Raw genomic sequence first — 21,488 nt, forward strand, 5'->3', positions numbered from 1 at the left:
CTTTCACATAGATAAGAAAGAGCCTAATATAATCTCTATTATGTTCTCTAGGCCCAATTCTACTAGTAAACAAAACACTGGAACATCCTTTGAATAATAAGCACCATTCTGTGTGTATACAAACAAGAATAACTGCCATTCAGTATCAATTCTGCTATCTTTCTGGAATAAGTCAGAATGGATGTCTATTAAATTTAGCCCTGCAACATAAAGCTGGTGTGACCACTCAGGAGGCCACCTGTGGCCCCCTTATTGCTATTTTGAGTACACAGAACTAAGCTCTTCTACCACCAATTGGAATAAAAGTGTCCCCAGATAACTGGGCAATCTCTTATCTATGTCCAAAGTGTTTGGCTTCTACTCTTAAAGACTGAAGCATGAGAATATACTGCTATTCAAAATATAAGCAGAAGACTCCTGCATCACCACACTACATTTCCTGTGCCATTTGCATCTGTAAGAACTTCAGTTCACACTTGTGCTTTCCCAAGTGCTTACCTTCACAAGTACAGCCCTGTCGTATCAGACCAACCATCAGGGATGTGCACTGATTGCATTTTGTTGGTGTGTTGAAGGATTTCACTACAAACTGGTGAGCTTTAGGCTGTGAAATGAGCAGACAAGGATGTTAGCATCTGTAACACTTCTCAAGTACAGTTATTTCTTTCACAGACAAGAGAGCATAGGTGCATTTCATCAGGCAGCTTGCTTGTGCTTGCTGAAATGAAATCTGTGCCAAAAAACATTTCCTCATCACTGTGCCCACTGTTGATAACTTTAAGCATCTTCTGTAAACAAGGCCATGGAAACTGGACCCTGTGTCAGAACATGAGTTTGCTTCCATTGCAGATAGGAAAGCTGCCCAAGTGATTCTGTTACACTTTAGAAGTTGAAGGTGAATCATCATGTGCTGGGAGAGCACCTGACTGTCACCAGGTCAGCCCATAACAGTATTTTCTAAGCTGCAAGTTCAGTGCTCCTGTCAGGAGTATTGCCTTAGTTAAAAGAAAAAGAGCAGACTTTTTCAGAATTTCAGAAAGCCCTGACAGAGCCCCCTTTTATAGTGTTCAGCAGGGCCAATTCAGAACAGCCAATCTAAAGGGAAGAGCTGAAGTTGATAGATGAAGTTGATTTTGAAAGGGTTTCTCTTTTTTTATATTTCCTTGGGAACACAGAGTACATGAGTAAGTGGTTTCATTCTCTCCCTCTCCTCAAGGATGGCCATGCTGATGCTGCTATACAAAGGCTAAGGGCCCACAGAATGTGGCAGGATGACTCACAGATGGCCTTACATAAAATCCAGGAAGCTGCTTCGCTTTTCTTTAAAGAAACTCCCAGCAAATAACTGGGAGTTAATAATAAAGAAAGGCCAGAACATAGGGTCATTGCAAAGACTGTCCCAAAAAACCTCTGATCATGTATGTGATCTCAAACAAGACAATTTTGCAGATTACTTTGGAGAGTAGGTATGTTAAAATTTTACTCACTTTCCTGTTTTTCTGAGCATGGGATATCACAGCTAAGGGCTCAAACTTATCCATATTTAATGACAGCTTTACTGTTAAAATGGCAGCATTCTGTCTACAGAATGTTCTGTTTTGAGACTTGCAGGGAAACAACACCCAGCTTTAAACACTGATGCAATCAAAAAATAAGAAGGTTCTTTAGGGGACATAATAAATTATAAAGCAAGTCATTACTTACTGAGCAAAATGTTTGCAAAAATTAAATTATGTAGACAGTAAAGTCTCTTTCACATGATTCCAAGGGCACTTCAAGTCTTTTTTTAATTGATCTACTAAGATGCTGCTAACAGAGCACTGTCTGCTCAAAGTTTCTAGCTTTCTTTTACACAAGTGAATCTTCTGCCACTTTGCAATTTATCAAAGCAGAGAAACAGATCTACTAGAAAGGCTTGCTTATTTCATTATTAGTTGCACAAAAACCTGTTATTTTAAAATATACAGAAGATTCCTAAACCATTGAGTCATTTTCAAAACTTTCATAAAAGTTTTTTTCCTTTAAAGCCTGTATTTATTCTTCATTTGTTTGAATAGACAATCTCCTGGGAATTAGCATATACTGGCACGTTCAGCAACAGCAAAATGATTTGAACAACGAATGGAAAATCAATACTTATGCAGGTAAAAGCCAAAAGACAGGAAAATTGGAAATCTCTTCCTGTAGTGCTCACTCTACACTGCTTTAAAACAGGCAAATCTGTGGTTTTATTTTTAGGGATACTCTTTGCCTTTTCTCAAGAAGAAACATCCAATTAGCACACAGACATGCTAATCTGAGACTTTCCTGTATGTAAAGAGTAGAGAGGCCTGTTGGTCAGTCACATGTCAGAAAACACTCTCTTCCTAGGATGGCACTTTGCTTTCTTCACATTCTACCTCATTTACCTCTTTCTGGTGTCCAAACTACTGGTTTTCATACCATCAAATGCCTGTGGAATTCCACATGCAGCTTGTCACACTCCATAATCTAAGAACCAAGGGTTTTAAATTTCAGAGAGCAACCAGCTTGCACATAAACACCCCACATATTCATCTCCTAAATGCCCTTCCAGGCAGCTCTGGGAAGATCAGTGTGATAAGCAGCTCTCCTGGAGCTGTAGCCTAGGAGTGCCACGTTGCCCTTGCTACACAGAAAGTGGGAATTCCTGACAAAAGGGTACCTTTGGTGCAGAGAGTCCCGAGCCAATGTACGCTGTCCTCATGGTGGGCGTGTGAATGGAACGGGGAGGATGATCTGTAACCTGCACAGAGCCCCCAAAGATCAATCAGACATCAAGAACACACTACCAAAGAGAGCCTGGATAAAGGAAGAAGAGCAGGTTGTCCCACCCACCCCATTCCCCAGCATCCAAGCCATGAAACCAAACTGATTCATGCCAGGCTTAGAAAAACAAATCTTATTTCTCAGCAAGATTCATCTCCTAAATGTTAAAACCAACTTCACATTGTCTGAAATATCTGATTAGATATTTTCTAATACAAAATATTAGAAAACACACTTTTTTTTTTTTTAATCAGGGAAAGGGGATAAATTATTACATCAATGTATTGTTATAGTTGCAGAATCTGGCTAACATTTCATAGTAACAAGACTTCCAGCAGGGCTTTAAAGTGCATTTTTACAAACTGTATTATAACAATCTTTCTGCTAACATTTCTTAAATTCATGACTGAGGATATGTTAAGAAGAGAGACCATAACTAATAATTGATTCATAGTTCCCATTCCTATTCAATTACCCATATGTGAAAGGAAATACAACATTCCCCAAAACACAGTTCACCACTAGTGCAGAAGGCCATGACAAAGTCTTAAACAGTCTTGCAGAAGAATGAGCTGCACCTTAAACAAAAGACTTGCAGTACTCATTTTTATACAAGTGAAACTGTTACTCCTAAAAAGAGGGGAAAAAAAAAGGACAAATATCTTTCAACACTGAAGTACCTCAATTGGCTCAATCTCACTGGCTGTGGAAGGAGATCTTGATCTTGAATGGAGGTGAGACTTGCTATCTTCATCCCGTGATGGAGTATTAGACAATGTAAAATTCTCAACTGAATCAATCTAGGAGAACAATTCAAAAGAGAAAAAAAAAAAAAAACAACAACCAAAGAAATAAATCAAAGACATCATTAAAAAAAAATTCTCAACTCTTACCAAAATAAGATATGGGAGCAGTAGAATTCCTAAGAGAGAACTGAGAGGATAAAAATTCAGTTTTAAGCAACTTCCTAATTAAAAGCAACAAAATGGAATGAAAACTGTTGCATGTAAACACACCAAGGCTTCTGCTGAGAGGTGAGCACATGCATAAGAGCTGCTAGTTCAGGGCCCTGATAACTACTTGAAGACACTTGCAATTCAGCATTTTTCAAGGGTGAATGTTTTCTGAACACTACGGGGTTTTGTCCACTGGTAGCAGGGATTTGTTAGAAGTGAATTTCCACAGCCCATGTAAATTCCTGCAAAGATATTCAGAAGAAAACCAGGAGAAAAGGCAGAGCAGTGTGTATCCTGATAACTACATTCACAGAGAACTGAGGGGGTTTTGCACCCCATTTGAACTACAGAAACATCCTTACCAGGAACACAGATTCTTCTGGGGAATGTTTTCCTAGTCCTTGATATACAGAATGAAACTAAGCCCAACACAGAGCTACACTGAACAAGGCACACAGGTACAAAGAGGCATCCTGGGTAACAAGTTATCTTTTGTTAGTAAAGCTGAAAAAATCAGAGAAGGCAGGATTCTTCCTTGAAAACAAGACATCTCTGCAAAGTTTCCTATGTAAAATTATATTAGAAAAAAAAAAAAAGGTGAAAACGCTTTTTTCCCACTAATAATAAAAGTAAAAGCTGCAGGCCTGCAGAAGGCTTCATGGCATGCCTTGATTTTCTGGAGCAATGCTATCATCAGTTCTGCACTGCCAAGGATTTGCCTAGCTTGCAGGCAAACTAAAATATGCAGCCATGTTTACAGAAAGCATTTGAACATTCCAGTGGTTCTCATTGCATTTGCCACTGACAATACCAAGAATTCCACAAACTTTACTGCTTTTTGGGAATCAATTATATTGCCAAGCCAATTTTATACATGCACATACAGTCCTGTTCTTCAGGAGCTCAGTCATGGTAGCCAACAGGTGCAGTTGCTAGTTTTATTTTAATTTATCTTTTTTAATAGTGAGTTAAGTGTGATGGCTTCTAGTTTTACCAGAGAATGCTCATCAATTTAATCAACTTAGGCATGTTAACATGCCTGCAAGCATTTCTGAAATGAAAATGGGAAATTCTCACACTGGGATACACCTGTTTACTACACATAGATCATGTGTTTCAAGCATTCAGGCAAAAAGTAGCAGTAAAGTGAACATTTTGTGCTTAGATTTATCAGAAGCAAATAATAATTGAAAGCTTTATCCAGTATTAGAAACACTGATGCCTTAAGTAGTAAATCCTCAAATGCAACATGTTTCAATTATTTTAAACTTCTTTTTAATCCAGTCTAAACATGTGAAAACTTGGAGTCCACACAAAGACTGTTTAACCTTCAACAATTCTGCCTCCTCCCTAAAAAAGTTACTAAAAAATAAGCCCAGTGAGTAACTACAGGCAAATTTTTTTGTAGCAAGAAATAAACACTCCTTTTTTCCTACAAGTTAAACCTGGAGATCTAATCTATCATTTCATAAATGTTTCCAGACACTCCAAGGGCTTTCCCTTTCAAAGCAGCAACTGCATACCAAAAAATTTTCATTGTGTCTGAAAAAATGTAGTACAAGCCCGATATCAGTGATGGAACCTTTCTGGAATGTGCTACAAAACCTTTGTGGTTGAAGACAACTGCTGAAACAGTAACAAATGCATTTTCACTTTACTTACAAACATAAAAAGCCCACAAAACACACAGAACCTGATCCACCATTGCAGAAGGGAATTTAATCACCACCTTCAGGGCAGAAACAAGGGCTTTAAGCTGGATTGCTGCAGTGATCTTGGCGACCTGGCTTTCATGAGAAGAACCAAGCACAAAAGCAACCTGACTCAACTATGGTCAACAGTTTATGAAGACCATGCCAGCATCTTTCAAACTGGTTTTAAACTAATCCACTGGATTACCCAAAGCAGATTTCACTATTTCCTACCAAACTGCAAGAGTTTGCTGTCTTCCACAGGACTGTGCAGGTCTGAGCCAAAGCTGGCCAGTGTTTAAACACATCTGGAAGAGAGAAAACTTCTCAACTGGAGGCACCACCAACAAAAACAACCTTGCCTGAGAGAGTCAGCAGTGTGCTTTGAACTGCATGGCTAAGGACATCATTAGAGCTGATGGGCATTGCTGTTTGTTTATTGAACATTCAACAGAAATTCTGTCTATGCTTACTTATCCCTTCCACCACATCTTTATAAAACAACAGAAGTGGCAGTATGAGATTAAAATGGACATAGCTTAACTGGTAGGAATTCATCCTCACTGCATCTGCTTTGATAACATCTGTAAACCCTTAAAAATCCACCTTGATTTTTGAAACACCATAGACCTTTCCAGCTTAACCAGCTACAACACAACCATCTCTGTTTTCTTTGTATGAATTTTTCCTATCCTCCTTGATGCTCAATTTACTCAACTCCCCACCTCCTTTTTATCGTTATACTGTGATATTTTCTATCATTTGCTGTGATGTTCTCCCCAAATACCAAACTTTGACCTTCTATGGGCAATTCCCATGACTTAACACGTGCCTTCTGTTAAGGGCAAGGAAACAAACAGGCTCTCATTTGATGTTTGCTCATCTTCCCAACCTGCATCTGCCTGATCAGCTTCCACACAGAACTTTCACATTAAAATCAGGAAGTACCCAAAGCATCTTCTCCAGTTTCAGAGATATTCTGCTCATAGGACTGCCAAATGAAATAATCCAAAAGCTTTGAGCCCACGGCTGTAAAACAACAGAAAGCACAGCAGCAGCAGCAGCAAACAGCAGCAGCAGCAGCACAAGACATGCAGTGAGGTAAATACACAATCCATACATTAAACATAGGCATGGACAAAACAGGCAAAAAATGAAGGGCCACACAGAGTAAGACAGCCTCTTACACGTCTGCCTTTGTTAGCTGGAATACAGGAAGGAGAGCGCTTTAACAAAGAGAGGAGGAGAGTATGTTACAAAACCAAACAGTGACACATACATCACCTCAGAATTCCTCACTCTATCTATCTCCACAGGTAGTGCTTAGACACACACAGGCGTGTTCACTGTTACAAGGATTTTAAAAACAAGCTATTCTGGGCTAACAAGAAGGAAGAAACATTAAAAAAAAAAGGAACAGCTATTCCAAGTCAACAGTCTTACACTGGACAATAGCAGCAGGGCTGCAGACTACACTGCACCATTAATTTGCAGTTGGCATCTCTGTGCTTTGAACAAATGAATAAAGTCATCTATTGGAGGCACAATATGTCCAATTTAAAGTATCATTATGAACCAGATTTACTCAATTATGAACGTGCAGGTGAAGTCAAGGCTCTCACCACACACCACTATGACTTATTCTGTTCAATAATAAGAATTCAGAACACCATTTGTTATTCTGTGGCTACTTGCAGAGCTCAGATTTGTTTAGTCTAGCAAAGCCCATGGGGACTGCATGCGAGGACAGATTGCAGGAGGACTTAAGAAATCTATTTCTAATTTCTAATGTGTTAGTAACAGGGCAAAAAATAGAATTTTTGAGCATGACTGAAAAATAATTTTGACAAGGAAAAATGGGATTCCATTTTATTGCGATGAAATAACCACAAATTCATCCTTAAACAAAACAAGTTGACTGCTTCCCACAGCTAGTGGGATTCACAAAGATCCACCTGGCAAAGCAACAAACCCCAACAGTTCCACTGTCAGACACTTCTGGTGAACACAGGAGACTTAACACCCAGACAGTGTCACTGAGGCAGGGGGGAGCAGCAGGGTTTAGTCTCTTACACTCACTGGGGGTGACTTCCCTCCCCACCCAGGCTGGAATTCAGGGACTGCAAACACACTCCTCCTCCCTTGTGTGCAGAGGACAGACCAGGATGGTTTCTGAACCTGTGGGGCTGTCACAGCCAGGAGGATTTAGGCACCAGTTCTGCCAACCTGACCCAGCATCTTTTCCAGGCAGGAACCAACAGTGAGTGCTGCTCACGTGAGTAGTGAGCTACCATTTTCTCCTCAGCATCTGCAGGCTACAGAGGCAGCAGGACATCTATTTTTATTTCTCTCCAGCAGAAATTGCAAAACTACTGTTTTCCTCATTGGAAAAATGAGAATTAACTCCAGTCATTCAGAGAGTGCTATAAATAGTTACGTTATTTGGATGGCAGACACACAAGACATACCCACCCTGGGAAACCCAGTGCAGTGTGCACATCTGTGTGCTGAACAGACTTCAGAGATCCTGCAAGGAATGCCTTGCAACTGCACCTGCACCTTATTTCACACACTCTGTCCTTCCTTAATGAGGCACAGAGTCTGAAGAAACAACCCAGGCCAACAGAAATACTTACTTGGGGTTCTTGGTTACAAGAGAGGCTTTCCTGAACCCCATGCAATATTGCAGCACTGACCTAAGGACTTCTAATCCTTCCTTGGCCTTACAAAGACCCCAAAGAACCCTCAGAGTTCTCAGGTTTGACTGAGAAGTTAATTCTTCTGGAGATGCTGCAAGAAATGCTGCCCTTGAAGGTAACCACTGCCAATAAGAGTCATTGGGAAGGGAATGGAGGTCACAGCCAGTGGGCAGGGAGTTTTAACAGCCTTATTTTAATTTAAGTCTATCTAATATATTGATACTAAAGCAACTCAATGAGCTAAATCATAAATAACCATTCATTTAGATAATTCAGCCTATAAATTATGCTATGAATGAATCAAGTGATTGTCCAATAAATCAAAGATGCAGAACTGACTTTCAGAGCACAACTGAATGACATTACTTTTCATCTACTAACACAGGTAACAGCTTTATCTCTCTTTCTAACAAAGACAGAATGTCTTGTATTTCTCTGCAAGGTGCTCTTCCCATCTTTGAGCAGCCAATTGTACTTTTTCTGCAGTTTGGTCAGATGATAGAGATTTCTGCCTTGGTGTTAGAGACATGAGCCCCTGGCCAGACCAGCCCAGAGATTTCTTTTGTCCACTGCAACTGAGAAAATAATCACTCCCGTTGGACTCAAATTGAAGATGGAACAGGAGAAGTTTGACTCCACGTGCAGGAAGCTAACTACAGGCAAACAATATAAATATTAATATCTGAACCTTTACTCAAGACTATAAGGTCTGCAAAGATCTGATCTGGGTGGGCCAATCAAGAAGAATTGCTATGAAAGGATGTATGCCAGCAGTTGAAAATTACTCACTTCCATAAAGAAAAAAAACAAAATTGTCAAAATGCCTGTGGAAAAAATGCTGCCTTCTCAAAAAAAAAACAAAAAAAACCACCAAACTGAAACAAACCCGAAAAACAAGTAACAATAAATAAGAAATAAAGTACTGAAGCCCTTCAGAATTAACTAGAGAGCAACCAGGAAAATATCCATGTCCTAAGCTTCTCCTTGCAAAATAGAACATTATCAGTAACTGCCACATTTGTCCTTTATTTCTCTTTTAATAGGGTTTAGGGGAGTGTTTTAGATATTTTTAAAGATAAACTTCTGTTCAAGAACCTGCTGCTACAAACGAAGTGCTCCTAATACTCAGGTAACACAGAACATGTTTTCTTTAATCCAGATAAAGAATATAAATATTATTTGGTTTTTGTGGATTTACACAACAGGAAACTATCAGCACTATCAGCAAGCCAGAAGCTTTCTGTATGCTATACAAAAAAGCAGAGAAGTGCCTTCTATTATGCTACCAAAGATGAACCTTGACATTTTGTCTGAGGTATAAACCTGATTTACAGAGAAAAAGCACCCAGAAGCATTTTTTCAGAGTATGTAAAAGGAAATGAAAGCAGCAGAAAAGGCCCATGTACCTCATCCTCTTTGCTACACCCTTCACAGCAGAGATTTCTCAAACAATATTAACTTGATCTAATTTCAATGCCAATGGGATTACACTGTGTTAAACACATCTGTATAAATATGTGTGAATGTATGGACGTATAATATGTACAAACACATCTACGAGCACAGACAGACACACACACACAATTATTCCTACAGAGATGCAATGAATGGAGCTCTACACACCTGGCTTTCAAAAATTTTATTAAAAATAACTTTTATGGGCCTACTACTTCAGTTTAGAAGAAATATAATGCAGTCAATTCTTAGCTTTTAACTCAATTACCTTAGTGTGCAATTAACTAGTGGGAATATTTAAACAGTTTAAATATTTTAAAGTCCTGACAGAAAACCTGCATATCAAATGACAATAAAAAGTAGTAAGTTCACTTCAGTCATAATGAAAATGACTTTGCACAATGCAGGCTAAAAACCAGAAAAAAATTTATTTTAGCACACAGAAATTAACTGTATGGAAGGGAAACTTTTTAAGAGAAGTGATTGGAAAACTTATGGAAAAAACAGACGATAAAGGAATAATATGAAGCAAAAGAATTAAATACATAAATGTGCTGATGACTTTGGAACTGTTTTTTACAGGCCATATCAACAGCTGCCTAAAAGCAGCTTTTCCCCATCAGAAAAAACTGTTTGCAATTAAGAATTCTTCACCTGCACCTAAAGAAAAGCATTTATTTCAAAACAAAACACCTACCCATATAAATAGGTATTAAGAGTGCTATTACAGAAATACTTTGCCCTCCACTGCATGTGCAGATTTTTTAAGTTGACTGCATTAATGTTTGAATATTCCAAATCAACCAAGTGATCTGTTATTGAGGGATTTACTGGGTTAAAGTCAGACTTACGTCATCCATAAAATCAATCAATGAGGATGAAGAGGAGGAAAAGGAATCCTATTTTAATGAACACAGCAGTAAAAAAAAAAGAGAGAGAGAAAGAAAAGGATGAAGAAAACTGTTCAGTATAAATAAAAGTGCAAAAATAAAGAACTGTAAATAACCAGTGGCAGTAATAATTACCTCAGTATGTTTTCATTAATTGCCTTTCATAGACAATTAATTAATGTACTATCTGTAAAGAAACCAGTGTTTTTACAGCATTTAATAAAGTATTATTGCTATACTCTCAACAGGATTCTTATACTGAAAGTAATTTATAAGATAAATTATTACAAAGGAAATTTAAAAACTATGTTAATTGTGAGGACTTCAAGAGAGAACAATGAATTAGTGAATACATAATGAAAAGAGAATTTTGGGACAGCAGTAACAGCAGGGATTTATGCTCTTTCATAGCTAAATGTGATGATGTGGTATTTGCATCAGGAAAAACTGGGCAAACCTTAGATTAATGTCTAACTGTAAAGATGGTGCCTTGTATCCTCTGAATTCAGTTTGACCAATATTTCACCTCAGCTGTTCTTTTAAAAGAAAGATGATGCGTTGCTTACTGTTGATTAGAAAAGAAGATAATAAATCTATCATATTGTTTAATTCTTTTCCTGCCAGGCTTTCTACCTATTCTGGTCTTTTGTCTACAAGTGACAAAGGTATGAAACACATTCATTTTTTAAATAAAAGGATCTGTGGAGAGGAAATGAGTAACAATATCTGGATTTAACAGATCTGTGTAAAAGAACAGATGATGAAAACAACCTAATAAACAGTACTAATGACTTAATGGAATACAATCAAGGATGATTTGGTATTTTCTTGTTTTTACCAAACCACTGCCTGCATTACTTAGCATTTTCTGAATACAAAGAAAAGCCATTTGAACAACTATACTTTTCATGTTCACTGCAAAATCAGGCAAATTTCTGCATTCAAGGTTTGAGACAGAATTCACTGTGAGTACAAGCATTCAAGAGAAGACAGCCAGCACTGTAAATGATAAATAATTATTATACACAAATATTATTGCTGCAATACAATTAAAATACAGGAGCAAACCCTCAGCAAATATGCACAGGACCTGCACACAACAGCAGTTCCACTGAGTGAGTTAGAATAGCTGTGCACTTACTTCAAATTGATCCAGAGCAGAGGTAGGCGCATTCAAAAATGCCAAGAAAGAATTCTGTGAGTCTTGGTGCTTTACACCTAGAAAACAGCAGCAGGTTTATAAGCTACAGAAAATAAGACCTTCTCATGGAGGACCTTTGCCTTGCTGAATCAGAATTTTGAGTGTCCACCTGAAGCACCTATGTGTTTTGAAATAAGCTGCACATTTGGTTTATTTTCCAGAGTAAATGATTTTTTTAATGAACAAGCATCTGTTTAATCAACCTTTCCCAAGCTAGGATGTGTGTGGTGTGAGCTCCATGTGGAAACACACTCTGTGTCCATGTCTGTTACGCACAGGGCACTGGTTTGTAATGTGCCCATGTCCATCTGCACCACACGCTAACACAGCAGGTGCCACCCTGCCCTGGTGACACGTGGCATGTCCCACTGTGGTAGGACAGCTGGAGCCAAAAAAGCATGGCATTTCCAAACCAGATGGGTTCCTTGAGCCGTGCTCTGTGCCTGCCACCTCTCCCTGCTGAGTGCCCAGCAGCTGCACAATCCTGGGGGAGGTTTCAGAGGCTTCTGTCACACACTGAAGCGATGGAGCAGGAACACTGCATCCCCTGGAGCTGCAGGGGCTGCCACACCTCAGCTCTTACTTTAACTTACTCCAACTGGTATTTTTTATTTCTTCTTCTTTTCTAATTCAAGGTGCTGTGTGGGTGTTTATATTTCACAGATGTGATGAACTCTGTTCTTCTCAATGCTATAAACATGCTATATATGCACATACATATATGTATTTATTATGACCAGAGCCTGCAGGACTGTGTGCATCTCAAAACAATGATGCTATCAGAAGTCACCTATTTCTTTTTAAAAATGTCAGTGTCTTGCTCTAATTAGCCATATCTGTATGTTCTAAATATAACCCACTGCAAATAAAGTTGCAAAAGACACTTTCCTCTTTAAAATATAAATACACTGAAATCACAGTAAAATACTAAAGCAAATTTTCAAACTACCACCAACTTTATGGAATACTCTCAGCAATCTTTTCCCCATCTGTTTGAATTTCTGAAATATATTTATAAACAGGAAAGGATTAGGTGCTATTGCGAATAATCCCTTCCTAGAAATCAATTTCTACAGACTGCAAGTTACTCTACCACTGTACCCTGACTACATTTCAATCTTCTATACAGTTCATAATTCAAACAGCAATATATTTCTACTTTTAAGAGAAAACCAAATCAAAGGTAGTAATGATTTAGATTAAGGTGAATTTCTATCAGACTATTTGAATAATTGCAGCAGAATATTACTAATATAATTCTGTTAAGAAATATGACTAATGTTTCCTTGAACAGTACTTTTTATGCTTGTTTCTTTTCAGCAAAGAGTAAAAGTTTATTTTACCAGAACAATAAGGTTTTAAACACTGGAAAATATATGGTAAAATATGAATTATAAATTCACAACATTATTTTATACAAAGGAAGATTTCAGAAGTCAAGTAACCATGCACAATATTTAAAACACAAAAATGAAACCTAAACATGACAAAGTATTTTTGTCTCCAGGGAGATGCTATCAAGAGCTTCTCTCCAAGCACTTGGAGGAAGAATAATCCTGGTATCAGTGCTAAGCATTAAGATGAGGTAGTATCAATTCCCTAAGTCTTATTTGCTAACTGGAACCATTTGTTAATGCTCTGTATAGGTTTGAATTATTTTTACCAGTCAATCAGCACTGGAAGGCCTATATATAGGAGCTGAATGTAAACCCTAATACTTTATTGACCAACCAGCCATTAAGTTGGAAAAGCTGAGCAATATTTGACATCCCAATGCAGCAATTGTTGCCAGGGTATTTAAATTCTGGAGTTCACAGAACTACAGAAAATTAGGTAATTCCATTTGGCCTGAAAAATACTTCTTCCCATGTGCCTCATGAGACACAAATATTAGAGCTACTACAGAAACTGCAAAGAATCAGCCTAAGCATTATTCAACTCTTAATGATTTTTTTTTCAATGCAGAATTACTAAAAACAGTCTCTTCTCCCAGCAACAATCCAAAATAGTATTGGATAGATGCAACAGTAACCCCAGAACATGCTCTTAATACCACAGCAAAGCACTCATGACCACACTGCTCATTCTGTGGCTGCAAAGCCCATCCATGGAGTTATCCCAGAAACAAACAAATGCTATGAATTCCTCTGCAGTTGTTTACTCTCTCTGTAGACAGGCCCAAAACACTCAGAGATGAACAACACTATAATCAGTATTGATATCTAAATACCTTCACCCATCATAAAGGAGAAAAGGTTAGAATGATATCTATATTCTAACAGTTTTCTGGCAGTAAATCACTATACACAGGGCAAATAAAAACAATGCAGCTTCAACTCAAATTGTACCTTACTGGTTCAAAGGCACCAACACAACTGAGGCCTATTACAGGTGTTAAAAGTGCAAATGCAACTACTGTGGGTACATCTTGACACACAAGTGTTGTGCCCACATGTTGATGTCATATTTTAGTTTCAAGGTGACACTTGATTGATCAGATGCACCCACCAGTGTGACACACTATTTACTTGGATATCAGTTGCCATACCCTTTTCTGATCTAAGCTCTTCTGTCTCCTTTTTCAGCCTTTCGATGTCTGCCAAAAGCTCCATGTTCTTCTTCTCAGATTCTTGCAATTTGCTTCAAAAGAACACAAAAAAATGTATGTAAGTATTGAGAACCCAAGGTACAAGTCACTCTTGTTCCTGATGTCTTCAAACACCTGAATAAATCTACTGGGACCTGTTCAGTTTACAGAAAAAAGCCATTTATCTATTCAATAGGTTCATGTTTTTCATGTTCCTAATTTCTAAGTAATTGAATGAGCTTGTATCCATGTGAATGAGAAAAAAAGACTGTATGTATTTTTATGTTTTAGAAAGTTCTGTTTTTCATTAAAATTTATTTGCTAATTAAGTACTGTGATAGTAATAGATTCAGCTGAACTATTTTTTTTTTCTCAGTTCCTTTACAGTTAGTCGTTTCAGTGCTTTCTGACTCACAGCTGAGAGGTAATTCTACTCTGCAATTTCAGCACATTTCTCATTCTTGTCTGTCAAAGCAAACACTGGTTCTCCTGTTCTTATAGGACTTCCAATTCTGCCTGTCATCACATTACCTGGCCTGAAAAACATTCAAGGCAGGTGAACCAGATGTTCCCATTTTACAGGTAACACACCTGGATCTCAGCTCTGTCCTACTGCTTTCCTAAAGCTGCAAAACCCAGCAGTGCTGAAACTGGACACCTAAAAATGGAATGACTTCCTACCAACCTGTTTCAGGCATTACACAACTCAGAATAAATTCTGTTGTGGGGGTGGTGAGGTAGAAATGAGAAAGAGAGAGGTCTGAGGAAGGAATAAAAGAATTCCTTATAGTCCATTAACTATTATTACTTCTTCCTGTGCAAATTAGTATGCAATAATTAATTTTAGTCAGCTAACCCAGTGCAGCTATCAGCAGAATGAAAAACAATACACTCTAAGACACAAACCCAAACTATGGATTTGGATTTGTTATCACAACTAGGAGAGATCACATTATTAAAAGAGAATGTGTTCCCTCTGAAAGTCTTCAAGATCTCAGCTTTCCCCAGGAAGTGCTCAGCTGTTCAAACAATGAAGAGAGACGGGTTTTTTTCTCATCTGGGTGATCAAATTTCCACAGACAAGGCAGATAAAACAATGATTTGATGACATTTCCTGGGAGGTATTGAAGTAAATTTGCATGAGAACAATAGAGTCTTACCACTCTGTAGAGATGCAGGAAGCTTTGACTTTGTTCAGCTCATCCTGAATAGCCTGTTTGGCTCGGATTTCAGCATCCAGAGCAGATTGGAGCTCCAGCCTTGCAGACATGTCCAGCTTTGCAAAGCGCCTCATCTTCCAGGGCATGTCCTAGGAAAGAACCAGCAAATCAGATTAGAAAGACTAAGAGGAAAGGAAATTGAACATGAGGAATGTAACTACCTTCAACAACTACATTTCCCAGACTACTATGTCCTTCATGCAAGAGTACATTAATTGCAAAATAATCTAAAATTAAGTGTAGTGTTAGCAGTAGTATTTCTGAACTCAAGTAACAAGTTTTATGGTTTATGCTGATCTCACAAGCAAAGAGATTTTTTGAACTCTGGTTTTGATGTGCCTCAATTCAGATGACAGCTACAAAGGACATCCAAGTGTTCACTTGTTTCACAAGTGAAAGACTTGAAGGTTTTCATGAACAAAAGCATGATTTCCTTCAACAAATTCATATCTGATTACAAAGTAGCCTCTTCAACTGTAACATAGATAAAATCACATTATAAAGATCTTGGTGTTTAATTAATTGATAAACAATAAATCTGGTATTCAGTAATTCAGAAGCTCTAGGAAAGTTTAACTTTCAATTAACATAGACTCTACAGACAGATTATTGCTGCAGCTGAAATTGAAAATCAGTGTTTTTTTCAAACAAAAAACCTTCTGACATATAGAAGTAAAGTCTTACTGTAGCTCTTGCTCCCAAACTGGAGTTCCTCAGGGCTTCCAGCTCTTCTGTCATTTTAGAGGCCAAGGCTTGAAGATAACCTCGAGCATCTTTTTCATCACTTACCCTAAATGATTAGATAAGAAAAAATACGATGTTTTAACCAAAGAATCTAAAGAAAAAACAGAAGTCTCTTCAACAAACCAACAACCAGAAGCAGATAATGCAGAATACAAAAAGAATCATTAAAAAAAGAGTAAAAACAACAACAACAAAAGCCCAATCAGAAAACCACACAGAATCAATTCTTTGCTGCTTTGTGGAGTTCCATTAAACAATATGCATCACTAAGACAAAGACTGAAAATTAAAGTAATACCTATCATCTACCTGAAATTGACACTCTGAGGAAGAAATCTTTCAACCTATTTTTAGGGAGTAAATGAAGACAAAATTCACAACCAATAATTAACAATTATTGTCCAGAAAATATTGGAATTCGTGGTTAACTTTACTGAATCAATTGACTATGAGAACTAGCAGTGGAACAGTGATGTTACTTCAAGGAGAGCTAATTAAACAGGGAGAGTCTACTTTTAATATTATTAAACAGCATAAGCCAGAAGAGGCTTTCTCATCCACCAAGCTTGTTTTCTATCCAGACATGTTTTCTGGGTGTAAAGACAACAAGAAGGAAACATGCCTGTTTTTCAGATTCTTTGATCATCAGTTACAAAGAAAGAACAACAACTTGGTGTGATTAATCACAACAGAAGGTTCTTTCTTCACTTTGCCTCAGGTGTTAACATAGAAAAGAAAGTTGCTAAAAAAATTAACTCACTGAAACTAAGTAACTTATGAAAAACCTAAAACAAACAAACAGAGAAAAAAACCAACACCATCCCACCCACCTCATTTCCTTACATGCCTGGCTCTAAACATGTTCATTTTGCCCACAGAAGAGCAATCCCAGTTCTGCACCACCAGGCCCTATGCAAGTTCCTGAGCTGTAGGGCAATACCACAGCTCGATCACAGTTCAGTCTTATCAACACCAAACACTGAAATGTTTAGGATCTGCTCAAATACTGAACCTCAAATAGCTTTAAATAAAATATACTGAAGTGGGAACATATTTTTTCTGTTTTATGCAAATAACTTATCCTTGCTTCCTGATCTTTAAAAGTAACTCTAACCCTAAGTTTGTTGGACTGGAGATGAGAGATCTCCAGGTGGTTGATGGTGTCTTGCAGTGACCTTCCAGCAGGAACTGATTCCCCCTTTGTGCCTAACAAGGCAATGTAAGTTTTTCTGGTTGATACTACAGGGTTCACACACACACAGAGAACATGGAAATGGCGCTGCTTGCAAGTTTACCATTAATTATAAAAGTTTCAACACAGATTTACAGATAGGTGCCAGGAGGCAAGGAAGACATGGAGCACACACTCTGAACTGTCATGGGCCAGGGAGGAACTGAAGAGCTTTCCCACAGTGGCCTAAGGACAAGATCACATCATGAAAGCCACAGGCTAAATATCTGCAGGTTGTGGTGACCTTTGGGTGTGCAGTTTAAGGTTTATTTAAGGAAGACAGATTGCTGTAATACAGAGGAGCCAAAAGCAAAATTAGCAACCATTTTCCACAAATCTCACACCTGACATGAAAACACAGGCATTTATTGGGCCTTCATTTCTTTGTCTCCTGCTTATAATTTAGTTCAAGTAGTGGGGAGGAGTCCAGGGAAACCCTACATGTCCTGACTATTAAAAGTCAGTGAGAGTTTTTATGTTAACGAGTCACTGTTTTCCCCAAGGTACATCAGAACTCAATGGAAGTCACATACCAACTTCTTTTCCCATAACATTCTGGATGACACACTTTGACAATCTGATAAAGCTAATCTGAGCCTATACAAACCACTTAGGCTGTAACAGTGGGCAAAAGATGTGAGAAGTACCTAAAGATGCTTTTTGGAGGCAGTGGTTCATAATTAAATACACTATAAAAAGAAAAAAGCTTAAGTAGAAATAAAAAGAATGTGAGGCTCTCAAGGTAAGAGTAAGTTTTCCTGATGTACGAGGAGGGAAAGAGATTTAGAAATTAGCATCTAATTTTCTCTATTTTTAATGACACATAAAATCTTTGTAGAAAAAAAGGGTCCAATTTCTACGTCCAATTTTATGATGTCACAGATCCTTCCTGATGGAAGGTGAGGAAACACTTCAGTTATTTGATTTAGGGTGCACAGAGCCCTCAGGCTTCAAATGCTGGAAAGGTGCTCATGAAAAAAACCTCAAAAAAGATGTTCCACAGACAAGCAGAAATCTAGAAAATTAAAATATAAAGTAAATATTTACAAATATCTGTACTGAATTCAAGGGAACTCCTCAAGCTCTGCAAATTAAAGCAGTGCCATTGGGAACTGAGGTGGTTTTGTTGTCCACTAGATGGCAAAATTTTCTCAATAATGGCATGTGTTATTAAACATTGTGTGGCCACAAGACCCCTTGGAACTTTTTTATTTGTTACTGTTTTGCTGGGTTGCTCCACTTGGTAGGCTTTAAAAATTAAAATTAAAGTAAAAAAGTGCAAGAATGGCAAATTAACTCTGACTAATGTTGTTCTCCTTGTGCTCATTTTGACAGAGAGCTCTGACAAGCACAGCAAGAGACCAAAGGAAGATGATGTCTTCAGGTTCCACCCAGTCACTTCTTTCTTTACTGAAAATTTGGATTAACTGTTCTGTTTTCAATGTAACTGCCCTTGCAAATTTAGTTCCTCAATGCGAAGAACCCAGAAGAGCAATATGGTACAAATTCCTGTAAAATTAAATTTAACTTTTTGGCTGGAGCCAACATCCTGAGAACCTTCCCATAACCACTGGCTGCTACCTGTATGGTGTTTTTCAGGATGCTCAGGAAGTTGCAATGCAAAATGGACCCAGAGGACTAAAGAATTTTGCTCAACAGAAGTGGTCTTAAAGCCCTGGTGTTTTACACCAAGCTCTGTTTAACCTGATTTAAAAATCCCAAGGAAATCTGACAGTCATGACTCCTCTAGTCTCTCAATGCTTTTAAATTTCTGTTGTTGTACCAGTATGCTCAAGGTCTCCAACTTAATTTTTAATTTTTCCCTGGTGTCTCCAATGAAATCTGTTTTTTAAAAATACGTCTCTAAAAATTTTTAACACTTCCTTCTGCTCCCAACCTCTGAAATTTCACCCTGCCCTCCAGAATTTCTATTTTAGAAATAATTAACTTCTGACTATTTGTAACTCAAACATAGCACATCTCAGAATATCACATGATTTGAGTTTCTTAACAGTTGAAGATGCCCAGAATTTTTGCTGTATTTTGTTCACAATTTGTGTGTGGGTTGGTTTTGGTTTTTTTTTCTGAGAGCAAACATTTTAAAACAACCAAAAAACTCCAACCCAAATCTTGGGGCTTTTGTAGGTTTGATTTAGTTTAGAAGTGTTGGGAGGGGGCAGTTGGTACTTTTTTCTTTCTCCTTTTGATAGTGGTTTTGTGTTGGGGTTTTTTTCAATGAGGTCAATTAAGATAAAACCAACAACAGCACAAAATATCTTGGTGATAAGGAAAATATTAACTAAATATTCTGGTAAACAACTGTGACAGCTGAATCTAAGCCTAACATCCACTCTATAGGTAAAACTGGTAGGATTCAGCTCATCCATTTAAACATACTCAAGGACACAGAATTATCCATCTGACATGAGTTGTGTAGGTTTCCTTTTCAACCTGTGGTGAGAGAACCAAACCTCTAAAGTAGAATGGGAATAAATGGGATTTATTGAGTTGTCTACCTTAGGACTTGTACAACTAGGTTAGATTAATCCTTCCCAAGTCAGGATTCTTGCCAAGTACACTGGGAATCACTACCAAGATTTCCAGTGACCTCCTTTCTGCACGGCACAGAATATTTAAAATATTCCTTTGTCAAGTGACTGCATTAACCTCCAGTGCAATTAATCTCTTTCCCATCTCCCACAGGAAAATTTATAGCCCACTATAAAAGCCTCAATATTTCTTACTCTTGTCAAGGAATGATGAGTGATTTGGCTAATGTAAACTCGTCAATATAATAGCTCCATTAAGGCTGAATGATCCGTGAGGGTCTGCTGAGCCCACAATAGAATTTGCAGTGAAAGTCTGATTCAAGTGTTTATATTAAAATATTGCCTTGTTTATGATATCTTGAGAGAGCAACAGCAAGATTAAAAGGTTTTCACACATTATTCCTAAAGATGCAATATTGCTGAGTAAGAAAGCAGGGAAAAGCTAAAGGGAACGCGATAAGCCATTAAAATTACTCACAAGTTACAAAATCTGTGAGAAATAGCAATTTAGAAGAGCCCCAGGAATCATGAAGAAAGTGACAAATCTTAACCATCCAAAGTGTGAATTTAAAAGAATTTCCTGAGAGGTATCCTTTGGATGATAAAGCATTTAAAATAATTTAGGGGCTTCTTGGGCTTGTGTTACCCCAACCAGGGCTAGAAGAAGTCTCTTGAACTACTACAGGCCGCTGAGCAAACTGTTTACAAACCCAGTAACTGATTCCTTCTACTGCCTCCTATCCTTTCTGGAAATAATTCACCTAAAGCACATATTTTAATGCAATATTGTGTGAGCAATCCATTAAGTTTTGAAGAGGGAGCCCACAAATTCTCCCCTACTTTGCTGTCACCAAGACATTCCATTGTCACACTGCAGTTGTGGACAGGTACAGACTTGAATTGCATGTTCCTTTGAGGAAAACACAGGCTTGTGAGTGATTAAATAAGACTAGTTTTCTCCAAAATTAGGTGAAGGTTTTTTTCATTTAAAATATTTATCATTATAATAGATGCCTAAATACTTCATATAGCAGCCATGGTCCCCAGAGATGGGCCTAGTTTCAGTGCTGAATTCTAAGAAAGCAGATGGACATGACTAGATTATCTGAGTAACACATGGAAAAATCTAAACATAACAAGGAAAAAATGTGACCTAAGATAAGGCCTCACATAGCTGAAAAAATGTAACATAAGCAGAGAAAAGTATGGAGGGAAAACTGAGATGTGTTTAGTGATGAAAAACTGGAACCAAGCCAGACTTTTCAAATTCCCTTAATGTTTGCCCTCTGTACTTCTATTTTTTCCTTTTCACATAATTTTTTAATTTTTAGTTCTGTACTATTTAGAAGACACTATGTTATCATAAGGGATCAGTAAAATGATGCTTGTCATTCAGAAAGTTGTCTTGCATGTTCCTGATCTTCAGAGATAACAAAAAACCGAAGCCCCAACCCTTTTACCCTTTACCGTGACATCCCT

General features: G+C 37.8%; 1 protein-coding gene across 14 annotated transcripts in view; it reads right to left on the reverse strand.

The window, feature by feature from the left end:
- Positions 1-21,488, reverse strand: part of CDC42BPA (CDC42 binding protein kinase alpha) — a 181,938-nt gene that overhangs the window by 32,217 nt on the left and 128,233 nt on the right. For 8 of the 14 annotated variants that reach the window (XM_063152594.1, XM_063152595.1, XM_063152601.1 and 5 more), the window contains 8 exons: positions 16,171-16,276; positions 15,427-15,575; positions 14,228-14,319; positions 11,620-11,696; positions 10,440-10,487; positions 3,468-3,587; positions 2,684-2,764; positions 499-604 (listed from right to left, as the gene is read on the reverse strand). In XM_063152594.1, the coding sequence (XP_063008664.1) occupies positions 499-604; positions 2,684-2,764; positions 3,468-3,587; positions 10,440-10,487; positions 11,620-11,696; positions 14,228-14,319; positions 15,427-15,575; positions 16,171-16,276 (779 nt within the window). Of the gene's footprint in view, positions 1-498; positions 605-2,683; positions 2,765-3,467; positions 3,588-6,621; positions 6,661-10,439; positions 10,488-11,619; positions 11,697-14,227; positions 14,320-15,426; positions 15,576-16,170; positions 16,277-21,488 lie in introns of all 14 variants that reach the window. The other 6 variants (XM_063152605.1, XM_063152606.1, XM_063152597.1 and 3 more) reach the window with 3 other exon arrangements.

This window comes from Melospiza melodia, chromosome 3 (assembly GCF_035770615.1).
Source record: "Melospiza melodia melodia isolate bMelMel2 chromosome 3, bMelMel2.pri, whole genome shotgun sequence".
Lineage (NCBI taxonomy): Eukaryota > Metazoa > Chordata > Aves > Passeriformes > Passerellidae > Melospiza > Melospiza melodia.